The 18411-nt window shown below is 38.6% G+C and overlaps 1 protein-coding gene across 15 annotated transcripts in view; it reads left to right on the forward strand.

Moving 5' to 3' along the window:
* Positions 1–18411, forward strand: part of TRIM37 (tripartite motif containing 37) — a 142863-nt gene that overhangs the window by 112621 nt on the left and 11831 nt on the right. For 4 of the 15 annotated variants that reach the window (XM_046675245.1, XM_046675246.1, XM_046675247.1 and 1 more), the window contains exon 25: positions 6454–6526. The exons of 4 other annotated variants lie outside the window; for them this stretch is intronic. In XM_046675245.1, coding sequence (XP_046531201.1) covers positions 6454–6526 — 73 coding nt within the window. Of the gene's footprint in view, positions 1–6453; positions 6532–10669; positions 12482–14056; positions 14180–18411 lie in introns of those variants that run through there. 7 more of the 15 variants (XR_006890582.1, XR_006890581.1, XR_006890583.1 and 4 more) reach the window with 7 other exon arrangements.

Consider the following 18411-nt stretch of genomic DNA (forward strand, 5'->3'; position numbering starts at 1 on the left):
AGAAGGTTTAAGTTTGAGAAAGCATGATTTTTAAGTCGAAAAGATCAAACACTTGATTAGTTGTTTTGTTCTTAGTTTTATGGTATGGGCTGATAGGCAGCTTCTGTCCCATTCATTCTAGAATCATAGTAAGTGAAAAATCAAAAGATTTCTTGAAAGATGCACCCGTTAGCTTTTAGTAGTGGGGTCTGTAGAAAGTGTAATTTCTTCCCCCATTTCTAGCCATGTTGCTAGGAACCCTTCTGTTTTCCCTCTTCCTTGATATGGTATGCCTGCCTTGGCTATGCTAGATTTTGAGTAGCAGTGAGGGATGGAGTTCCTTTTCCCTCTCCCCATTGGTTGTTCATGATCTGGTCTGCAAGAGGTCTGGTGCAAAAGAGATCTCTCTCCCATTCTCCCACTGGTAGCTGTCATCACTCACAATCTATACATGTCATGAGTAGTGAACTCAGATTTCCAATCAGTTGCTCTGATCTGCTTGTCCTACTTTCTGGCACTTTCTGTACCCTAACAAGAGTCCCCATCTTTTTTTTTTTTCTTAAACTTTTCTCCCTTTAGCTGAAGGGCATAGTTTCTCTTAGTCTTTCCTTCTACCATTACTTTCCTTAAGTATTTAGTATTTTTTTATGTCAAATTCATTCCTGGAAAATTTCTCCTTAGTAATATTTTCTCTTAGGCCTAAAGATAAAGTAGTAATGCTTGTGTTGTGCGCAAGCATATCATTTCTGGACAACTTTGACCTACTATGTCATTGAAACCTTAAGTAACCTTTGAGGGAGATGAGCTGTGTATTGTACCCACTTAGCAGAGAAACATGAGGTTCAGGGAGGTTCTGTGACTCTCAGGGTTCAAAGCTAGCAAGGATCGAATGAGTTGCGGGTCTAGTACTTTTTCCAGTTCACCACACTGGAACCAAACCCAGCATTTTGATACCTAATGATTAAAAACTTAAAAATTGTCTGATTTTTTTTAACAGTTTATTTTGAGATAATTTTATATTACAAAAGAGATGCAAAAGTCTTGAGAGAGTTCCTGTATGTAATGTCTTATATAACCATAGAAGAGTGCTCAAAACTAAGAAATTAGTTTTGTTTATAGTACTGTTAGCTAAACTACGGAATTTGTTCAGATTTCATCAGTTATTTCACTAATTTTTTTTCTGTTCCAGGATCCAGTCCAGGATCTCGCATTGCATTTAGTTGTCATGTTTCCTTAGCATCCTCCAGTCTGTGACAGTTCCTCGGTCTTTCCTTGTCTTTCATGCCCTTGACATTTTTAAAGAGGACCAATTGTTATATAGAATGTTTCTCTATTTGGGTTTGTGTGATGTTTTCTCATATTCACTTGAGACTATGCTTCCCATTATATCATTGGGAAGCCTCCCCCAGAGGGATGGCCCCTTCCCCGTACATCATGTCAGGGGCTATATGACACAGATATTATTGGTGATGTTAATCTTGATTACTTGGTTAAGGTGATGTCTGCCAGGATTCCTCACTGTTTACTATATCCCTGCCTTTATAATTACTAAATATTTGGGGTAAATACTTAGAGACCACGCAAATATTCTGTTTTGCTTCAACTCTTACCCTCTAATTTTAACACCCACCAGTGGACTGTACCTACAGCATTTGTTTCTGCAGTGTTCTGATGGTGGTTTTCTATTTCCTTGATTTCTTCTATATTTATTATTAAAATTCTGTAAGAAAGGTTTGTCCCTTCTTCCTCACTTAGTTTTTTATTCAGCTATTTATTTATATCTGTGTGGACTTACAGATATTTATTTTATTCTTTGAGTTATGTTCCAATACTGTCATTATTTTACAGTTCAGTTTGTTCCAGTTTTGGCTATTGGAAACTTGTTCAGATTGGCAACTGTATCGTGTTGATATGTTCCATACTTCTCCCTCTCCTCCCCCTACAAGATGCTCCAGGCTCATCTCCTATTTTCCTTGCCCTTTTTTTGGTCAATAGTATTTAGAAACAAAGATTTGGGTGCTAATATGCTTATTGTTACTAGAGTGTCACTGCTTCTAGTCCCTCTCGGTGGATAGAATAGGAAACATACCTATACTTGCTCATGCAAACACATGTCCAGGTGTATTTCTGTGTGTATCTCTGTATGTATTTATATGTAAATATATGTTTTAAGAAGAAAAACCATGAGTCTATATTGATAACCTACAACACCAGTCCAAGTCCACAATGCTCATTTTAGCCTTCCCTCAGCTTGGCTCTCATTAGCTGTAATGTATTTACTTCCTTGTTCAACCCTAATATACAAACCAAGTAGTTTTAGAGCTGTTCAACCTATACCCTTGTGAGAAACAAGTTTACCCAACTACAGTACAGTATTTGCATACAGTTTTTTGATTTTTAGCCTTTCAGTATCATGTCAAAACACTTTTCGAAAGTGATTTAGGTCCTAAGATTCAGAGTTACGTTAGTTCCTTCCTTCCCTGTTCTCTTCAGTATGATTATGTGATTATTTGTAATACAGTTAGATTCATCTGTTATAGTCTGCTTTCTGTCCTCTCCCACACATCCTGGTTGATTTCTAAATTTACATATGTTAAAATTCAGTCTTTCTGGTATACAGTTCTGTGGCTTTTGACAAATACAGAGTTGTGTATCTGCCACCATACTACACAGAACAATTCAGTCACCCCCAAAATTCCCTTTTGCTGGCTCTTTATAGGTAAATCCCTCCCCACCACCCTCCAACCCCTAGCAACCACGATCTGTTCTCTGTCTTTGTAGTTTTCCCTTTTCCAAAGTGTCACATAAATAGAATCACACAATATGTAGCCTTTTACTTAAGCAAAATGCAGTTGTTTCACCCATCTTGTTGTGTGCATCAGTACTTCATTCCTTTTTATCGCTGAGTAGTATTTCACTGTATGAATGTACCAGTTTGTTCATTTACCCATTGAAGGACATTTGGGTTATTTCCAGTTTAGGATGATTTGTGTAAAGTTTTCATTCTCTAGGGTAGTATATGCCTTGGAGTGGGATTGCTGGCTGTGTGATAAAGAATTTGTCTAGCCTTTGTCCCTGGTTCCTGGGATGTAGCCTCTAAGTGCTTGGAATTTCCTGTATGATAGGAGCATATTTGCTCTTTATGGTGGGTCCCGATAGCTTATGCTAACAAGATAACTCAGGGTGGGGGCTGGCCATGCCAGAAAGACTGACCATGTGATTAGGGGATTGGGGCTCTCAGTCACATGATACTAGCCTGAATATTTCAGCCTCCTTGCCAGTGAGTCAATCATGCTTATATAATGAAACCCCAATAAAAAACTCTGGACACTGAAGCTCATGTGAGCTTCCCTTTTTGGCAGTACTCTGTGTTGTCATACGTTGATGTTTTAGGAGGGTAACATGCACTGGTCACGAAGAAGCTTCACATTGGGACCCTCCTAGACCTCACCCTGTGCATCTCTTTCTTTTGCCTAGTTCTGATTTGTATTTTGCTATAATAAAACTGTAACTGTAAGTAAAGTATTTTCCTGAGTTCTGTGATTAGTTCTAGTGAATTATCAAACCTTAAGGGAGATAGTGGGATTTGTAGCCTACTGGTCAGAAACAAGGGTGGCCTGGGGACCCCCAAATTACAGTTGGTAGCTCAAGTGAGAGCAGTCTTGTGGAGAGCTCTGCTCTTTATCTGTGAAGTTTGACCTAACTCTAGGTAATTGGTGTCAGAACTCATTGCACTGAATCATGTGCTCAGTATATGCTTAACTTTGTAAGAAACTGCCAAACTTTTCCAAAAATGGCACTGCCATTTTCCATTCCCAACAGCAACATATGAGGGCTTCACTTGCATCCTGTAAGCACTTAGTACTGTCAGTGTTTTTAATTTCAGCCATTCTAATAAGTGTAGTGATTCTCATTTTGCTGGTTTTTTGCTGAGGAATATTGGTCTGTAGTTTTGTTCTATCTTCATCTGATTTGGTATCAGTAATGCTGACCTCACAAAATGAATCTTCTCTTTTCTAGAAGAGAATGTATGGAATTGATGTTATTTATTCTTTAAACGTTTGGTAGAATTTACTAGTAAAACCATCTGGAAGGCGATTTCTTTTTCCAAGGTGTGTATTTTTGGTATTTATCCTGCTTAGTGGTCTCTGAGCTCCTTGCTTTTATGGTTTGGTGTCTGTTATTAATTTTGGAAAATTCTCAGCCATTATTTCTTCAAATATTTCTTCTGCTCCATTGTCTTTCTCTTCTCCTTCTAGGATTCCAGTTATACATATGTTAAACTAATATGTCCCACGGCTCTTATGTGTTCTGCCCTGGGTTTATTTTGTTTTTGTTTTTTTTTTCTCTTAGGTTTCAGTTAGGGTAATTTTTATTGCCTTATCTTTAAGTTTATTGACTCTGCTCAGCAATGTGGAGTCTACTTATTAGCCAATCGAAGGCATTCATCTCTGAAACAGTATTTTTCATTTCTAGCATTTGTTGATAGTTTCTGTCTTTTTGCTAAAATCACCCATTGATCTTGCATGTTCACCATGTCCATAACATATTAACCATAGTTATTTTAACTTTTTTTTTTTTTTTTGAGGAAAATCAGCCCTGAGCTAACATCTGCCACCAGTCCTCCTCTTTTTGCTGAGGAAGACCGGCCCTGAGCTAACATCTGTGCCCATCTTCCTCCACTTTATATGTGGGACGCCTACCACAGCATGGCTTGACAAGCAATGCCATGTCTGCAACCAGGATCCAAACCGGTGAACCCCGGGCCACCGAAGTGGAACATGCACACTTAACTGCTGTGCCACCGGGCCAGCCCCTAACCATGATTATTTTAAATTCCCTTGTCAGTTCAAAAATCTTTGCCATATTGGACTCTGGTTCTGATGATTGCTTCACTCTTCAGAATACATATTTTTCTTGTTTTCATATGCCTCTGTATATTTTGTTGAAAGTGACATGTCTTGTGTAGGACAGTAGATAGTTTGGTGAATAGTTTTTGCACCTAAAAACGGGCAGGCCTTACATGCTTCTTAGACCTTTATTGCAAAGTTTGAATGACTCTAGTTAGTAGTTGTGCTTGGTTTGAGATTCATCATTGTCATGATGAACCTTGATGGCTTCAAGTTCCTGTAGCAATACATTGCATTTCTGATTGGGGTTGGATTGCCAGAGCAATGTCTCTTCCGTACGGTGCCTCAAAGAGCTGTTAAGTCTCTTTGCCTGCTTTTGTTGCTCTCCTGTCTGTCTCCCAGAACTATTCTGTTATTTGAAGCCTGACTGGAGGCAGGGGAGGGACTGGCATTCTTGGATTAAACTGCAGTTTTAGGCACTGTGTGTGTCTATTGACTTGCCCCTCCCCAGCTAGTTGAGGCCCAGTGATATTCCTGCCTCTTCCCCAGGGGTAGGGTTTTTCTTTCCTGTTCCCTTCCCTCAGCTGCAGTGACTTTTCACCAGTGCCCTAAGGGTTGGCAGTATTTGTGGCCGTTTTCCCCCGTAGGATAACACTTGTGTTCTACAGAGGAGATAGGAGAAAGGGTCTGGCAGAGTTTCTTGACCCTCCTACAAGGCTGCTCTACGCTGCTCCTGGGTCTTCATCACAATTGACACTTCTTAGGGCTCTTTCCAATATTTTCTGTGAGCACCTAATAGAATTTGTGAAAAAATGCCTACAGGAGAGTGCAGACTCACCTAATTTCGGCAGCCCTCGGGACTCCACACTGTCCTGCCAGTCCATACTCTGCCTGCACCAGTTCGTCACTTCCCCGAGCTGAACTGTTTTTTCCAGTGTCTGCCCTATGTAAATTAGTGCTGATGGCCCCACTCTTGGAGCAGGCACCTGTCCCTCTTTAGATTTGGGGCCATTTGCTTACTCTGCAATCTCAAGCTCTCTGATGGGTTTGAAAAAAGTCATAATTTGAAATTAATCTGGCTCTTTTTTTCATTGGAAGAGTGGCAGCAATATTCCTTTTAGCTCTACATCCCAGAGTAGAGGCTGCAAGTACTGTGATTTAAAAAAAAAAAAAATGTAATTATATTTGTTGAATTAAGAACATAAGTGTAATTAATTTCAAAACTACAATTCAGAAAATAATGAACCATTTTTAATTTTCTATTCAAAAGGATTTTTTATTTTTGTTTTTTAATAAAGGTGATAAGATTATAGAAAGTTTGGAAGATAGGAAACTCTAAGACCTGTGTGTGTGTGTCTGTGCGTCTGTACACACGTGCATGTATATTCCTTTTAGTTGTGGTGATATTTTTAGATTTCTCCTTATTTACTTCTAGTTCCCACATCAACCAGTATATGGCTTCAAAGTCTAGATTTATATAATTTTTAAAACTGTCTAGGGAGGCTTACGAGCAAATGGTAACATCAGTCATTTTATAGTTTGGGACATAAATTGTGTGGGCTGCTCTATTTCTAAAAACCCTTTTCTCCGGCTGGCACATTTATTTGTTTTTTTCCTGTTACAGGGAGTCTTGTCTTCTGTTCCTGCTCTGCAGAGCCTCTGCCCAGCCAGAGCCCTTGCCTGAGTCCTGCAGGGCAGTTAAGTGTGTCTCCTTATGTACATTTAGAAAAGCCGCTTCATAGGCCTCCCTCCCATTCCGTTCCATTTGACCTGGTGATCCCAAGGCAACTCTTACTCGGCTTAATTGCCACCTCAGTGCTCTAGTTCTAGGATCAGCCAGTGTCACAACTGGCAGGGACAACTTTTGCATCTTTGGTTAAACTCCAGTTACTCATTTGGAAGATAGTTTCTCCAAATATGTATCATTCCTGACAGTTTTTCACATTTATTGTTTCCCTGGTCCTAAAGCAGGATCAGAAAAATCAGAAACTGGGTGAGGGCGCTGCTTGCACCACAAAGCGGGCATGTCTCGTCGGGAGGTTTGCAACTGGAGGTCTTGGGCAGCATCCTACAGCTCAGCGTAAGAGGAATGCTAAACCCAGCTGCCCAGCACAAGAGCGCTTTCTTACTGAGCAACACCTAAGAGTTCGGGGTCTCAGAGAAGAACTAGATTTGTTTGAAATATAAATAAGAAAGGATCTTCCATAAGATTTTTCCTAGGCCAAGCAAAAGTAGGTTTTCTAAAAGCACAGTAGAAGAGTGTTCTTTAACAACTGCTGTCAAGATGACAGAGAGCAAACTTGTAATCAAAAAAGGAAATGTGGGGGCCGGCCAGGTGGCACAGTGGTTAAGTGTGCACGTTCTGCTTCGGCAGCCCAGGGTTCGCTGGTTCGGATCCCAAGTGTGGACATGGCACTGCTTCACAAGCCCTGCTGTGGTAAACATCCGACATATAAAGTAGAGGAACATGGGCATGGATGTAAGCTCGGGGCCTGTCTTCCTCAGCAAAAAGAGGAGGATTGGCAGCCGATGTTAGCTCAGGGCTAATCTTCCTCAAAAAAAAAAAAGAAAAAAAAGGAAATGAACAGTTAAACACCATATCAGTCCAGGCAATCATATCTGATCATTTCGTAACATGGGTAAATTTCTATTAAATTCAAACGATTTCACTATACCTAGTGGCTCACTCACCTTGCTGTGTCCTGCTGCTTCAGAAAGTGATGTTCCTTTTGAAGTAATTCTGTATTTTTGGAGATTTTTTTCAAATATAAATAATACTTATTATCAAAATATTCCTTTCTTTCCTTTCCTGCTTCAGGAAACCCCTTCAAATATATGATTCTTTCAGACCTTCACTTTTTTCCTCAATTCTTGCTGCTTTGGGTTCTATATGAAATCATACAAAGTGGTGAATGAATTTAGGGAATTGAGAGTTTAAGATTGTTAAAACTATGTGAAATTAATTTTCTAGGACTTAATGTTGGGAAGAGGGGAATAATAATGCAGTGTGTTTACTAGGTTTACTGCCATTCCCGTAGACACAGGTGTCTTGCTTTATCAGCTTCACTTCCGTCCCCCACACTCTTTCTGTCTCTGTCTCCTGTTACTCTCTTAACAGCAATCCTCCAGACAGACTTTCAGCCACAGTTCACCTAATTATTTTCTTCCAGTTTGAAACTAAAAGGGGAAAGACTAAGAGGAAAAACTTTGGTTGGCTGCAGAGTTTGAAGAATAAAGTAGCTGGGAGATTTGAGGAATCAACACTTAGCCCTTGGCAGGTCCTTGTCTATTTTAGGACACTAACCTCTCTGTCTCCCTCTCCCCACCATTAAACTTAGGGGAAGAACATGTATAGGATGAAGTATCTCTCTTTTGGGTTTTCTGGGGAGGAAATCACAGTTATAGCAGCACTTAGCAAATTTTCTTTTTAAATGTTCCTACTTTAAAGTTTAAGAAAACTACCACCTCAGGATTTTATTTTCAGTTCTGAGGGAATCGGCGTAAACCTCTGCACTAAATAACTTATCTTTCCTTTCAATAAGAAGACAAACGACTAGTGGTTTTAAATTGCTGGATTTTTATTAAGATATTGGCAAAATTTCAACATACTTCTTACTTGAACAGTTTTGATAAATAAAATATGAAGGATCACTCATGGTTACAACTGAACTCAAAAGTGAGCTGTAGAACAGGTTTGTAGATTGATAAATTCACTTGGTAAGAAATGATTCACTTCATTCGCCTCACTCCATAGAGAATTCTTTGCAGAGAAATGTCATGAACAAGAGAACAGAGCCTGTCTCTCACCAAAGAGCACCTAGAGTAAGAGTTAACAGTGACGTATCTGCGGATCACCTAATACATCAAAGTTTGTTAGGGTATTTCCTTTTCCAGAACAACTGTTGTGTCAGTCTGGAGTTCCCTATCTTGTTTCATGTTTTCTAATTAGTACAATAAGTAGTCTTCAAAATAGAAGATAAAATGCTGCTGGAGGAAGTAACTTTTCAACACAGTACCATTTGTCTGGAAAATAGTCATAATACTGGTGGTATCTTGTTTTGAAAAAAAACATTTAAGCTATTCACAGGTCAGAACAGAACAGTGGGTATTTGTCCTTTAACATCACATGATTTTAAAAGGTGAAAAAATTATGTTCTTTTGCTAATTTATGTTCTAAAGAAAAATTGTCCCAAGTTATGGTGTGACCAAAACTATAGTATCCCCTTTTATGGCCTTGCTTAGATGAGAATGATCATTGAGTGAACAAATTGTGTTTAAACGTTAAAATAATTTAGATCACTTTCTTACAAAGCCTCAGCAAGACTTCAATGGGGAAGAAAGTACTTGAACCACAGCAGTTTTATCCGTAAACACTGAATTTCTTTATGCATCGTTTTCATCTGCCCATTGGATGTTGCACTTCTTACTGGCACAGTGTTCCAACAATGGAGTGTGGTTGTCATGAAGATGCAGCGTGACACTATACCACCACATTGACATTATACCACTGTAAATGTGGTCAGAATCAGACTCAGTGTTGACATTGACATTGTTGACACTGTCCTTGGAAAAGGTGTTACTTTCAAGGATCCTCCTAGTTAAATTAAATGCAACAGTAATCGTATTAATTCATGGACAATGGATGGCACTTCTAAGTAAAGAAAAGGTATATACATTTGTGTTTCCACCATCCTGTTTAGTATAGACCTAAATGGGATTAATAGCCCCAGTGTTTGGTGCTGTAATCTTAGTTAACCTCATATAAATCCCTCAGAAGTACACATCCAGAAAGTGAACAAAGGAAACCTTTAAATTAGAGATTAATTCCCTTTGAAACTCACAGTGAATGTACAAGGTGTTGGTAATGACTTCAGTTGGTGACTTGAAGTCTGTTTCCCTAACCAGTACTACACTTTCTTGTTTATATTCATTTTACTATTTCCTATTCTAACAAAACTTCAGCAGGCAAACAAATCGATGCAAATCATGTTAAATTGAAAAAGGGATACTGCCACTCTGAAGGATTGAATGTAGAACTTTCACCACCACTAAGTTACACAATGAATAAAGGTACAAAACACATAGTTCACAGACTATACCTCAGCATTAACAGTTAATATATATTATATAGATACTTTTATATCTGTCTAATATTTTTACAATCACCAGATACACCATCATTAAATACAAGTTACAGAAATGTGTAGATACCATTAGTTAGAGGGGTACTTATTGCTTACGTCAGCAAGCAGCAAATAAGGGCACAGGATTTGAACTGAAGGGAACTACTTTCTATCACCAGTGGCATTAAGATATAACACTGCATTTCACAAAGCACTGCTTTTTATCTAGTTTATAGAACCAAGAGCAGCATATGTCAGACCAATAACCACTACTTTAATATGTATTATAGAATTTTAAAGGACTTACCTTACAAATGGTAGCTAACTATAAATATGTATGTTGTGAACAAATGAATAGTTGCTATTTTTTACAATATTGGTTTATAACTTGAACATACTAGAACTACTTTGCTTTATTTTCTAGAGGGCTACTGGTATGAGAAATGGAGTTAACACTGCTTATGTAGTCAGACCTACAAAATCCAGACCCTTAAAAGATGTGATCTATGTTTGTCCCACTTTCATCCATTGTTTTCCCCACTGGAAAAACCTGTCACTTGTACTTTCTTTCTTTTCACCTTTTTTATTCTGATCAAAAACATTAGCAATAGACAAATAGAAAATCTATAAAAAAAAAAGTTTCTTTTTAACTTAGCCAACAACTTTGGACTATATAATGTGTACCAATATTCTGCTGTCTCTGTTTTGTTTCCTTAGATAATGTGATTTGAAACTGACACTGTACCTGATGGGTTGTTAACAAGATCTAGGCTTCAGAAAATGACAGAAGTGAGTGAGGTCCGTATATGGGGGTAAAGCATCAGGATGGTAAACAGATTCTGGTACTATAGTTGGAGCCATGTTTACTCCCTCCTTTTCAGCCATGTGTCACAAGAGAAAAGAAGCAATGACAAATACTGAAAATCTCTACTTCCAAATTTTTAAAAATAAAATCTGTAGATTAACAATCTGCTCATTTCTAAAGTGTAACTATTTTTATTTATTTATTTGATATAACTATACTGGCACCCAAAATATGGTACAGTCCTCTGTTTTTAAAGGCCAGGAATTTTAGCCCTCCATTATGGGTGTGGGGAACATGAAGTAATTGTATTACTATATAAAAACATGATTAGGCAGTGGACATTCCTTAGCAAGAGCATTTAATGCCTCCTAACAGTGTGAGTGACTGAGCACTATAGCGGGCAGCTCCTGTCCCTGGGCATGGCTGGTCCACAGTTGATAGGGGAGGGTAAAATGTCACTTGGAGACATTCATGATTCTCAGAGAATCAGAGGCTGCTTCCTCAAATGAATCTGATTGTTAGTTTGCTGTCTTTAGTTGAAGATATGCTCTGGCTTGAAACTGCAAAAATGGCAAAAAGCAGACAATTTTAAAATATCAAATATAAATATTGAAATGAGAAACACATGTCCTGTCTTTGCAGTCTGAAGTTGCATGAAGCAGGACTCCAGAACATTCTCCATTTATAACTAAACAGACCTCAGTCATCTGCATTCTCCTTTGCACTTGGCCTCTGGGCTCACTTTAGGCAGTACTTTCAGCCTCCTCCACACCAGTTACTTCATTCCTTTGGGGGAAACAATTCTAGAGAAGTTAAAACAAGTATTTTTCATTCTCCAAAACCACTTTTTATCTTATAGTAGTATATGCCTTTGCAGTCTGTGAACTTAAAAAAAAAAGGCAGAAAAAATAGAAATACTATTTGATTTTCTTTTTAAATGGCAACTTGATTCTAGTATATTTGTACCTGACATCATCTCCATTAAACTAGTTTTATTCCTGAGATGAAGGTACAGTGAAAAACATATTAGCATCACAAGTTAAAACCAGTCTTCTAAAATGACAAATAATAAAAATTCCACCAAGAGCACCATAACAGGTTATGAAACTCCCACATAGCTACAGCCCTAGGAAATACTTTTTAATTCAAAAAATTTTCATAGTCTATTATGTTACAGAAAAAAAAAATCAGTAAATCTTTTTGACTATATACTGCCTCACAAGTCTGAGAATATGACATTTTTACACTGGTTTTCTACTTTCATTGTTACCAGACCCATATGGCTTTTAGTCTTTTACCTACTGAAAAAAAAGGGAGAAGAGTTTCCTTTATAGTTCTGTCTTTTGAGAAATGTTTCCCAACTAAATCAAATTCTGCATTGTTTTCCATAGATATATTAGGCACATCAGACCAGATTTCAACTGCGTTGAGATTTCAACACTGTAACCTGACTGAAATAACTAACTTGCAAGCTTCCACTAGTGGCGTGAAGGGCAGTGGGTGAGGGTTGTGTGTAGGTGTGGCGACACATCACAGGGACCAGTTGTATAATTTTGCTAGTGAAACCGCCAATACTTTTTTAGATTGAAAACACTATTTTGAGTTTCCTAGAGATCAATTTACATTTAAGAATTGAGCCATCCATGGTTTTATAATGAAGCACATATATTTCAGAAATGTATATCTTGTTTCTACTCTTATAGTGGTGTTTTTATTGGGGGGAGAGCTACCTAGCCTACTTGAAAGAGAAAGTATTATATTTTATAGCTCCAGGGAAGATCTGGGTATGGCATATCGTTACTCTTTCTGAGCTTCCTCATCATGTTTTCACTGCACCCTTTCCAACTGCTTTGCCTCCATGGCAGAGAACTTCTCAACATCCTATTTCTCTTCCCACTTTGAATAAGTGAGAACAGGCTAGTGCCTATTTTGTGGGAAGGCTCTCGAGCAGAGAGAAATGAATAAAACTTTGGATTAAACCTGAATCCATGCCACCTCTTTGAGTAGTGGTAACGTAAATGAGACAATCTAGAAACTCTCTTTCCCAGGAATTTGAACTGTTCATTTTCCAACCTAGAACAGACAGGAGACAAGCTCTCCATTCTGTATATCTGTTGCCCTTTTGAACCCAAATTAAAAGAAGAGGGAAACTCTCCAGCACCACTCCGTTCAGGCAATGATGATTGAACTGATTTTTTCTCCATTATTAGCTCATTAATTAGATTTGCTTTCTTTGGTGCACCAGGACCAAACATCTCAACTGGTGGCAAAAACTGGACACTTTGAGGTTTGCTTGCTTCTATTTGAGTGAGATCTAGGTAGCCTGGGTCTTCCAGCACGTTGATTTGGGACCCTGGGCTCAGGCTAGTTCTATCAGTGAATGAATCCACACGCCCATCATAGCCTAGATCGGCTGGTGCTGAGCACTGGTGCTGAGGCCAAGGGCGTTTGCACTCTCCATGATTCTCCTTATCATCCCCACCATCTTCTTGCCCTCCTTGAAAAGAGTTCTCTGTCCAGTCTGATTCCTCACTAACATTTACAGCTTTGTTCATGTCCCTCAGGAATACCACAATAACAGTGATGTTATCACTTGACCCGGCATCACGAGCTGATGCCACTAATTTGTGGGCAACCATGCTGCTGTCTCCATTATTCTCCTTCAAGTGGTCAGACACAACTTTCACTGCCTCATCGGGATTCACGGTGTCATAGAAGCCATCACAGGCTAGAATGAGGTAGTCTTCAGTTCCATCCAAAACAGTAGATGCAGAATCTGCATCCCCACAGATATATGGCTTATGTTCAGCATCTCCTGTGGGAATTAGAAAGTAGGTCAGATTTTGGTTTACTTTACGTGTATGAACGTTTATGGCCAATACAATGATTTGATCACAGTTTACTGATTGTGATCTGAATTTACTGAAAGTAATTTGTAAACTAGTTTTAGATAAAATACTTGAATTCTCTGTTAATCAAATGCTGCTCACTCCTTACTCTCAGTTAAATAATTGCCATTCGCTGGGCTTAATCTCTTATCTAGCTTAGACTCTGAATCTTGTGCCTCTGACTGTAATTTAGGCTAAGCTGAGCATGGCAACAAATGTCAAATCTAAATTTGTTGCTGTATTGAAAACTTCAGTCCTACATAGGAAAACTTTGTTGATTTAGTAGATATGTACTTTTACTGGTGGTTAGGTTTGATTTAATTAAGATTTGAGAACACGTCCACATTGAAAAACCAAAATTCTGATCACTGTCTTTATTAAACACTTAATTTTTGTTCTATCCTTGTTTAGGAATCAGTAACTCCATGCTATGAGCTCAGAGGAAGGTTTGAGTTACAAGGGATTTTAAAAAATCAAGTCCCACTCCCTCAGGCCAGGAAAAGTCACCCCAAGCCTCAGACAAGGGACTAGAATGTAAGTCTCTTGGTTCCCAGTCCAATTTGCTTCCTGTTTTTTAATGCTGCTTTACCTGTAACTTTTAGAGAAAGTCAGGAAATGACCACTTTTCTCTTGTCTTCAGGGACCACCATATACCTGCTTTCTTCATATGTCTCTGATTGTTCCCCCCTTCTGTCTTTATTGCTATTGTTCATTCTCCATTTATGAACAACTGTGAGAACCCAAGGCCCTAATGGGCTTTTATTTCTATCTTTTCTTTCTTAGCTCATCCACTTACAGAATGACATTTGAGTTGGGCCCTGAAGGATAAGTTAGTTATCACCTGGCAGAGAAGGGCCCTCCGTTGAGGGAACAGCATTAGCAAAGACCCAGAGGCAACGGTTAAGGAGTAATATTTAGTTGAATATAGGGTGTTTGGAGTGGAAACAGACTGGAGACCTTCAGGCCCACACTAAGCTACATTTCTGTCACCAGACTACTGTGATTATCGATCATCTGCAATGCCTTTTGGAACTTTCAGATCCAGAGCATTTCCAAATAGATTTGTTGTTTTCATTCATTGTTTGCTTTTAGGTTCTTGGAGAGAGCCTAGCAAAAGTGTCCTTAGCCTATTGGGTAACCAAATAACTTACTTCTGCAACAAGGTATACTCATTTCTTCTTTACATGAAAAAAGAGTATTGAGCAATAATACCTAGATTAGGGTATCATAATTATCAGTAAACAGTATTTTTTAAAAATATTTACAAAGTACTTTATCATTTGTAAAGTAGTGGCGTATAGCTTAGTGGTTTAGGATGCCAGCACTGGAGTCAGACAGCCTGGGTCCAAATCCTAGCACTTGCTACTTAAAAACCCTTCTCAATTACTGTCCTTTCCATTGGACTAAACTGAACTTTTTGACTAGGGGAAGATGAAATGAAGCTAAATGCTTACTTAAGTGATCTGGCTATGTCATCACTGTTTCTAGCATCTATTATAGGTTCTCTCCTACCCATGTAGGGTTCTCTCCAGTGTTTCACATACCTGTTTAATCTTCAGATAGGCCCAGAAAGCTCAATAGGAACCCTATGGATACCTTCACTAGAACAATGTGGGCCAGATGCCCTATCCAGCAGGTTTATTATCTAGGTTAGTTTATCTATAAAGTAAGAAACTAGTCTTTTTCATTCAGTAGCCAGAACCATCTTCCTCAAGCATGGTTTTGATTTCATCAACTTCACTTCTGTACTCTGATGCCTCCCAGTAGCCTGTTAGAGCTAATTAAAACTTCCAGTCATGGGATTCAGTGTCCTCCACCAATCCACTTTACTAAATTTCCCCATCCCTTACTCCTCCTGACTATTATTATCATCATTATTATTTTCTGAACTCCAGCTCTAAAAATAAATGTGATCTGAGTCATACTGTTCCCAAAAATCTTGTTTTAGTGATTCAATTAAGAGGCTACTGCAACTGTTAGTTTGGAACAGAACATACAAAGATTTGCACAGAGAAAATGCTGCCAAAATTCTGGCTTTTCACCTGCTCTACTGTTGGATGTCAAATTCATGACATTTCGCCCCCAAATTTGTTAGGAGGGCATGATTATCCATTTCATGGTAGAAATGGCAACATCCTTTTGTCTTCAACCTCTTCTCTCCATATGCTAGGAAACATATCATGCTTCTGTCAACTTTGGATCATAAATCTGAAGGGCTCATGGGGAGAAACAGTTGAAAAGCTTTTCATTTTTAAAGCTTTAAATACCATTCATTTTCTAAGTAGAGTTGAACTCTGCTCAGGAGTCCTTTTTCTTGTCCCTATTTAGTCCCCTATTTTATTCCATGTGCTCTCCAAATATTTCTCACATTCTTCAGCACCCTCTTCCAATTAAGCTACTGGATTCAGTAGATGGCCTAATTTCCTACTTCAAAGAAAATTAAGTTTATCAGGCCTGAATTCCCTCAATTCCTCCCCCCATCCTAATTTTTTTTTTAATCTGTAGAGATTCACCTATATCAGCTACCATTTTCTCAGAGTAAGAGCTGTCCTTTCTCTTCTCAAAGCTAACCTGTGCTGTCTCTCCAGGGCTCTGGCTTCTCTCTCTCATCTTCAAGTTCTCGTCTACCTGCTGTCTTCTTTTATCCTACAGACATGCTCTGATCTAAAATCCTAAAAACACAAACAATAAAAGCAACTCTTTCCCAAATCAGCTTTTCCCTCAAGCTACCACACTATTTCTCTTTACCACCAAATTGCAGAAGAGACTAAATCTACACATGCTCCTTTATGTTATCACTCATTTTCCACCATCTGATTGTTTTCTGGTTTTCCCACCTACTAATCCAAATCATTTCTCTCTTACCACTCATTTCCTATTTTCAAAATTCCAGGCTTTTAACCCACATCTCACTTGACCTCTGCAGCACTTGACCCTGTTGACTGCTTCCTCCTAGAAACCCTCTACCCCTAGCATCTGTGATACCCCACTTCTGTATCTCTGATCTCTTCTTGATTTTCTTCACTGGCTCCTTCACTTAATAATAGCACTGTAACAATCACTGTGTGCTACAACTGTGCCAGGCAGGGTTCTAAGTCTGGTGTGTATATTATACCATTTAATACAAAAACTCCATGAGTTTAGGTACTGTCACTATTCCCACTTTACACAGATTAAGTAAGTTTCCCAAGGCCCATAGTTTGTAAAGTAATAGAGCCAAGATACAAACCTAGAGAGCATGACTTCATTATGTTATTCTGCCTTAAGTAATGAGTCTCAGCCTTGGTCTCTCTCTTCACACTATATATTCTTCCTGGGCAATGTCAACCATGCCTATAGTTTCAACTACCGTACATACATATATACATATATATATATGTATATATATATATATATATATATCACTTCACAGGTTGCTGATACTATTGCCAAAATGGGATGAGTTCCCAAATCTCTAGCTCCAACTCAGAACTCTGCTAAGCTCCAGATCTGTATTTCTAACTGCATGTAAATTATCTCTCCCAAGACATCCCGCAAGTACCTAGAATATAAAATATATCCAAAATGAACTCATTATCTGCCCTCCTCCCCACCCCCCAAACCACTGCTTCTTAGTACAAATGCTCTATCATCTTCTCAGTCACACAAGTCAGAAGCCTGGAAGTTAGCTTTCCTCTTTTCTCACAAATTGCCATTTGTTTCATCAATGTATACCCTCTTCTGTGTCCTTTTTTAGCTGTCCTCATCTCTGTAACAAGCTGTATCAACAGCCTCTTGAATGGTCTCTTACCTAGGCTTTTTACTCTAGTCTGTCTTCCATTCCGTCATCACACGTATCTTATAAATACAAACCTGATCATCTGGCCCCTCTGCTTATTCACCTTGTAGGATCCAGATTACTTCACCTGGCATATAAGCTCCTTCACAATGTGGCACCAACACATTACCACTGCCACCCTCTGCCGTAGCCTTCTGTACTTGTTGCTCTCCCTAAAACATGACATGCCTTTTCAGACGCCCATGTATTTGTACTCCCCTATACCTGGAATTTCTTCCCTAAACACTGTCCACATCTAACTTAAAGGTCACTTCCTCTGAAATCTTCCTTATTCTGTCTTAGATTGTCACTTATTCAAGGACATTCTTCCCCTGCTTTAGTTTCCCCTTGGGTTATACTTTTAGAAGCAAAAAAGGGCAAGTATCTTCTAGTAAAATTGGTTCTATAACTTTGGTTGCTTCTATAAGCATTAAAGATACCTCTCAATACTCTAACAGTAAGATTGTGGAAGAGGTCTCTGGTTGGAGCTGTTAAAAATAATTCTACGTGGGGAGTAATAAAAAATAAAATTATTCTACATGGGGATATGTTTTAGGAATGAGAAATTATCCCTTTTTGGCCTTATTCCAGAGTCCCTAATAGTGCCCTCAGTTGTAAGGTAAAGCCAACTCTCAGTTTTTTGGGAAGTATTTGCAGAATCTTTTAGCTTCCTCTTTCTCTCTCAGCCTTCTGCTGCTCACATTTGGGCCACTTCACAGCTTGCCAGCACCTTCCCAAAGAGTGGGAGGAACTCACATCAGTGGTGAAACTGAATTAATCCTTTGAGATTTTGTTGATGTTCTGGAATTTTTTGGCAATGATAAGCAAAATTTGTAGACGAGATGTGAATTCCATTTGTCCATGTTATCATTATGTCAAACTACTTCATTTCTTTAAGAGGCAGTGACAAAGACCTGCAGTATATATGCATATCACCCATATAGACACA

Source organism: Equus quagga, chromosome 11 (genome assembly GCF_021613505.1).
Source record: "Equus quagga isolate Etosha38 chromosome 11, UCLA_HA_Equagga_1.0, whole genome shotgun sequence".
Lineage (NCBI taxonomy): Eukaryota > Metazoa > Chordata > Mammalia > Perissodactyla > Equidae > Equus > Equus quagga.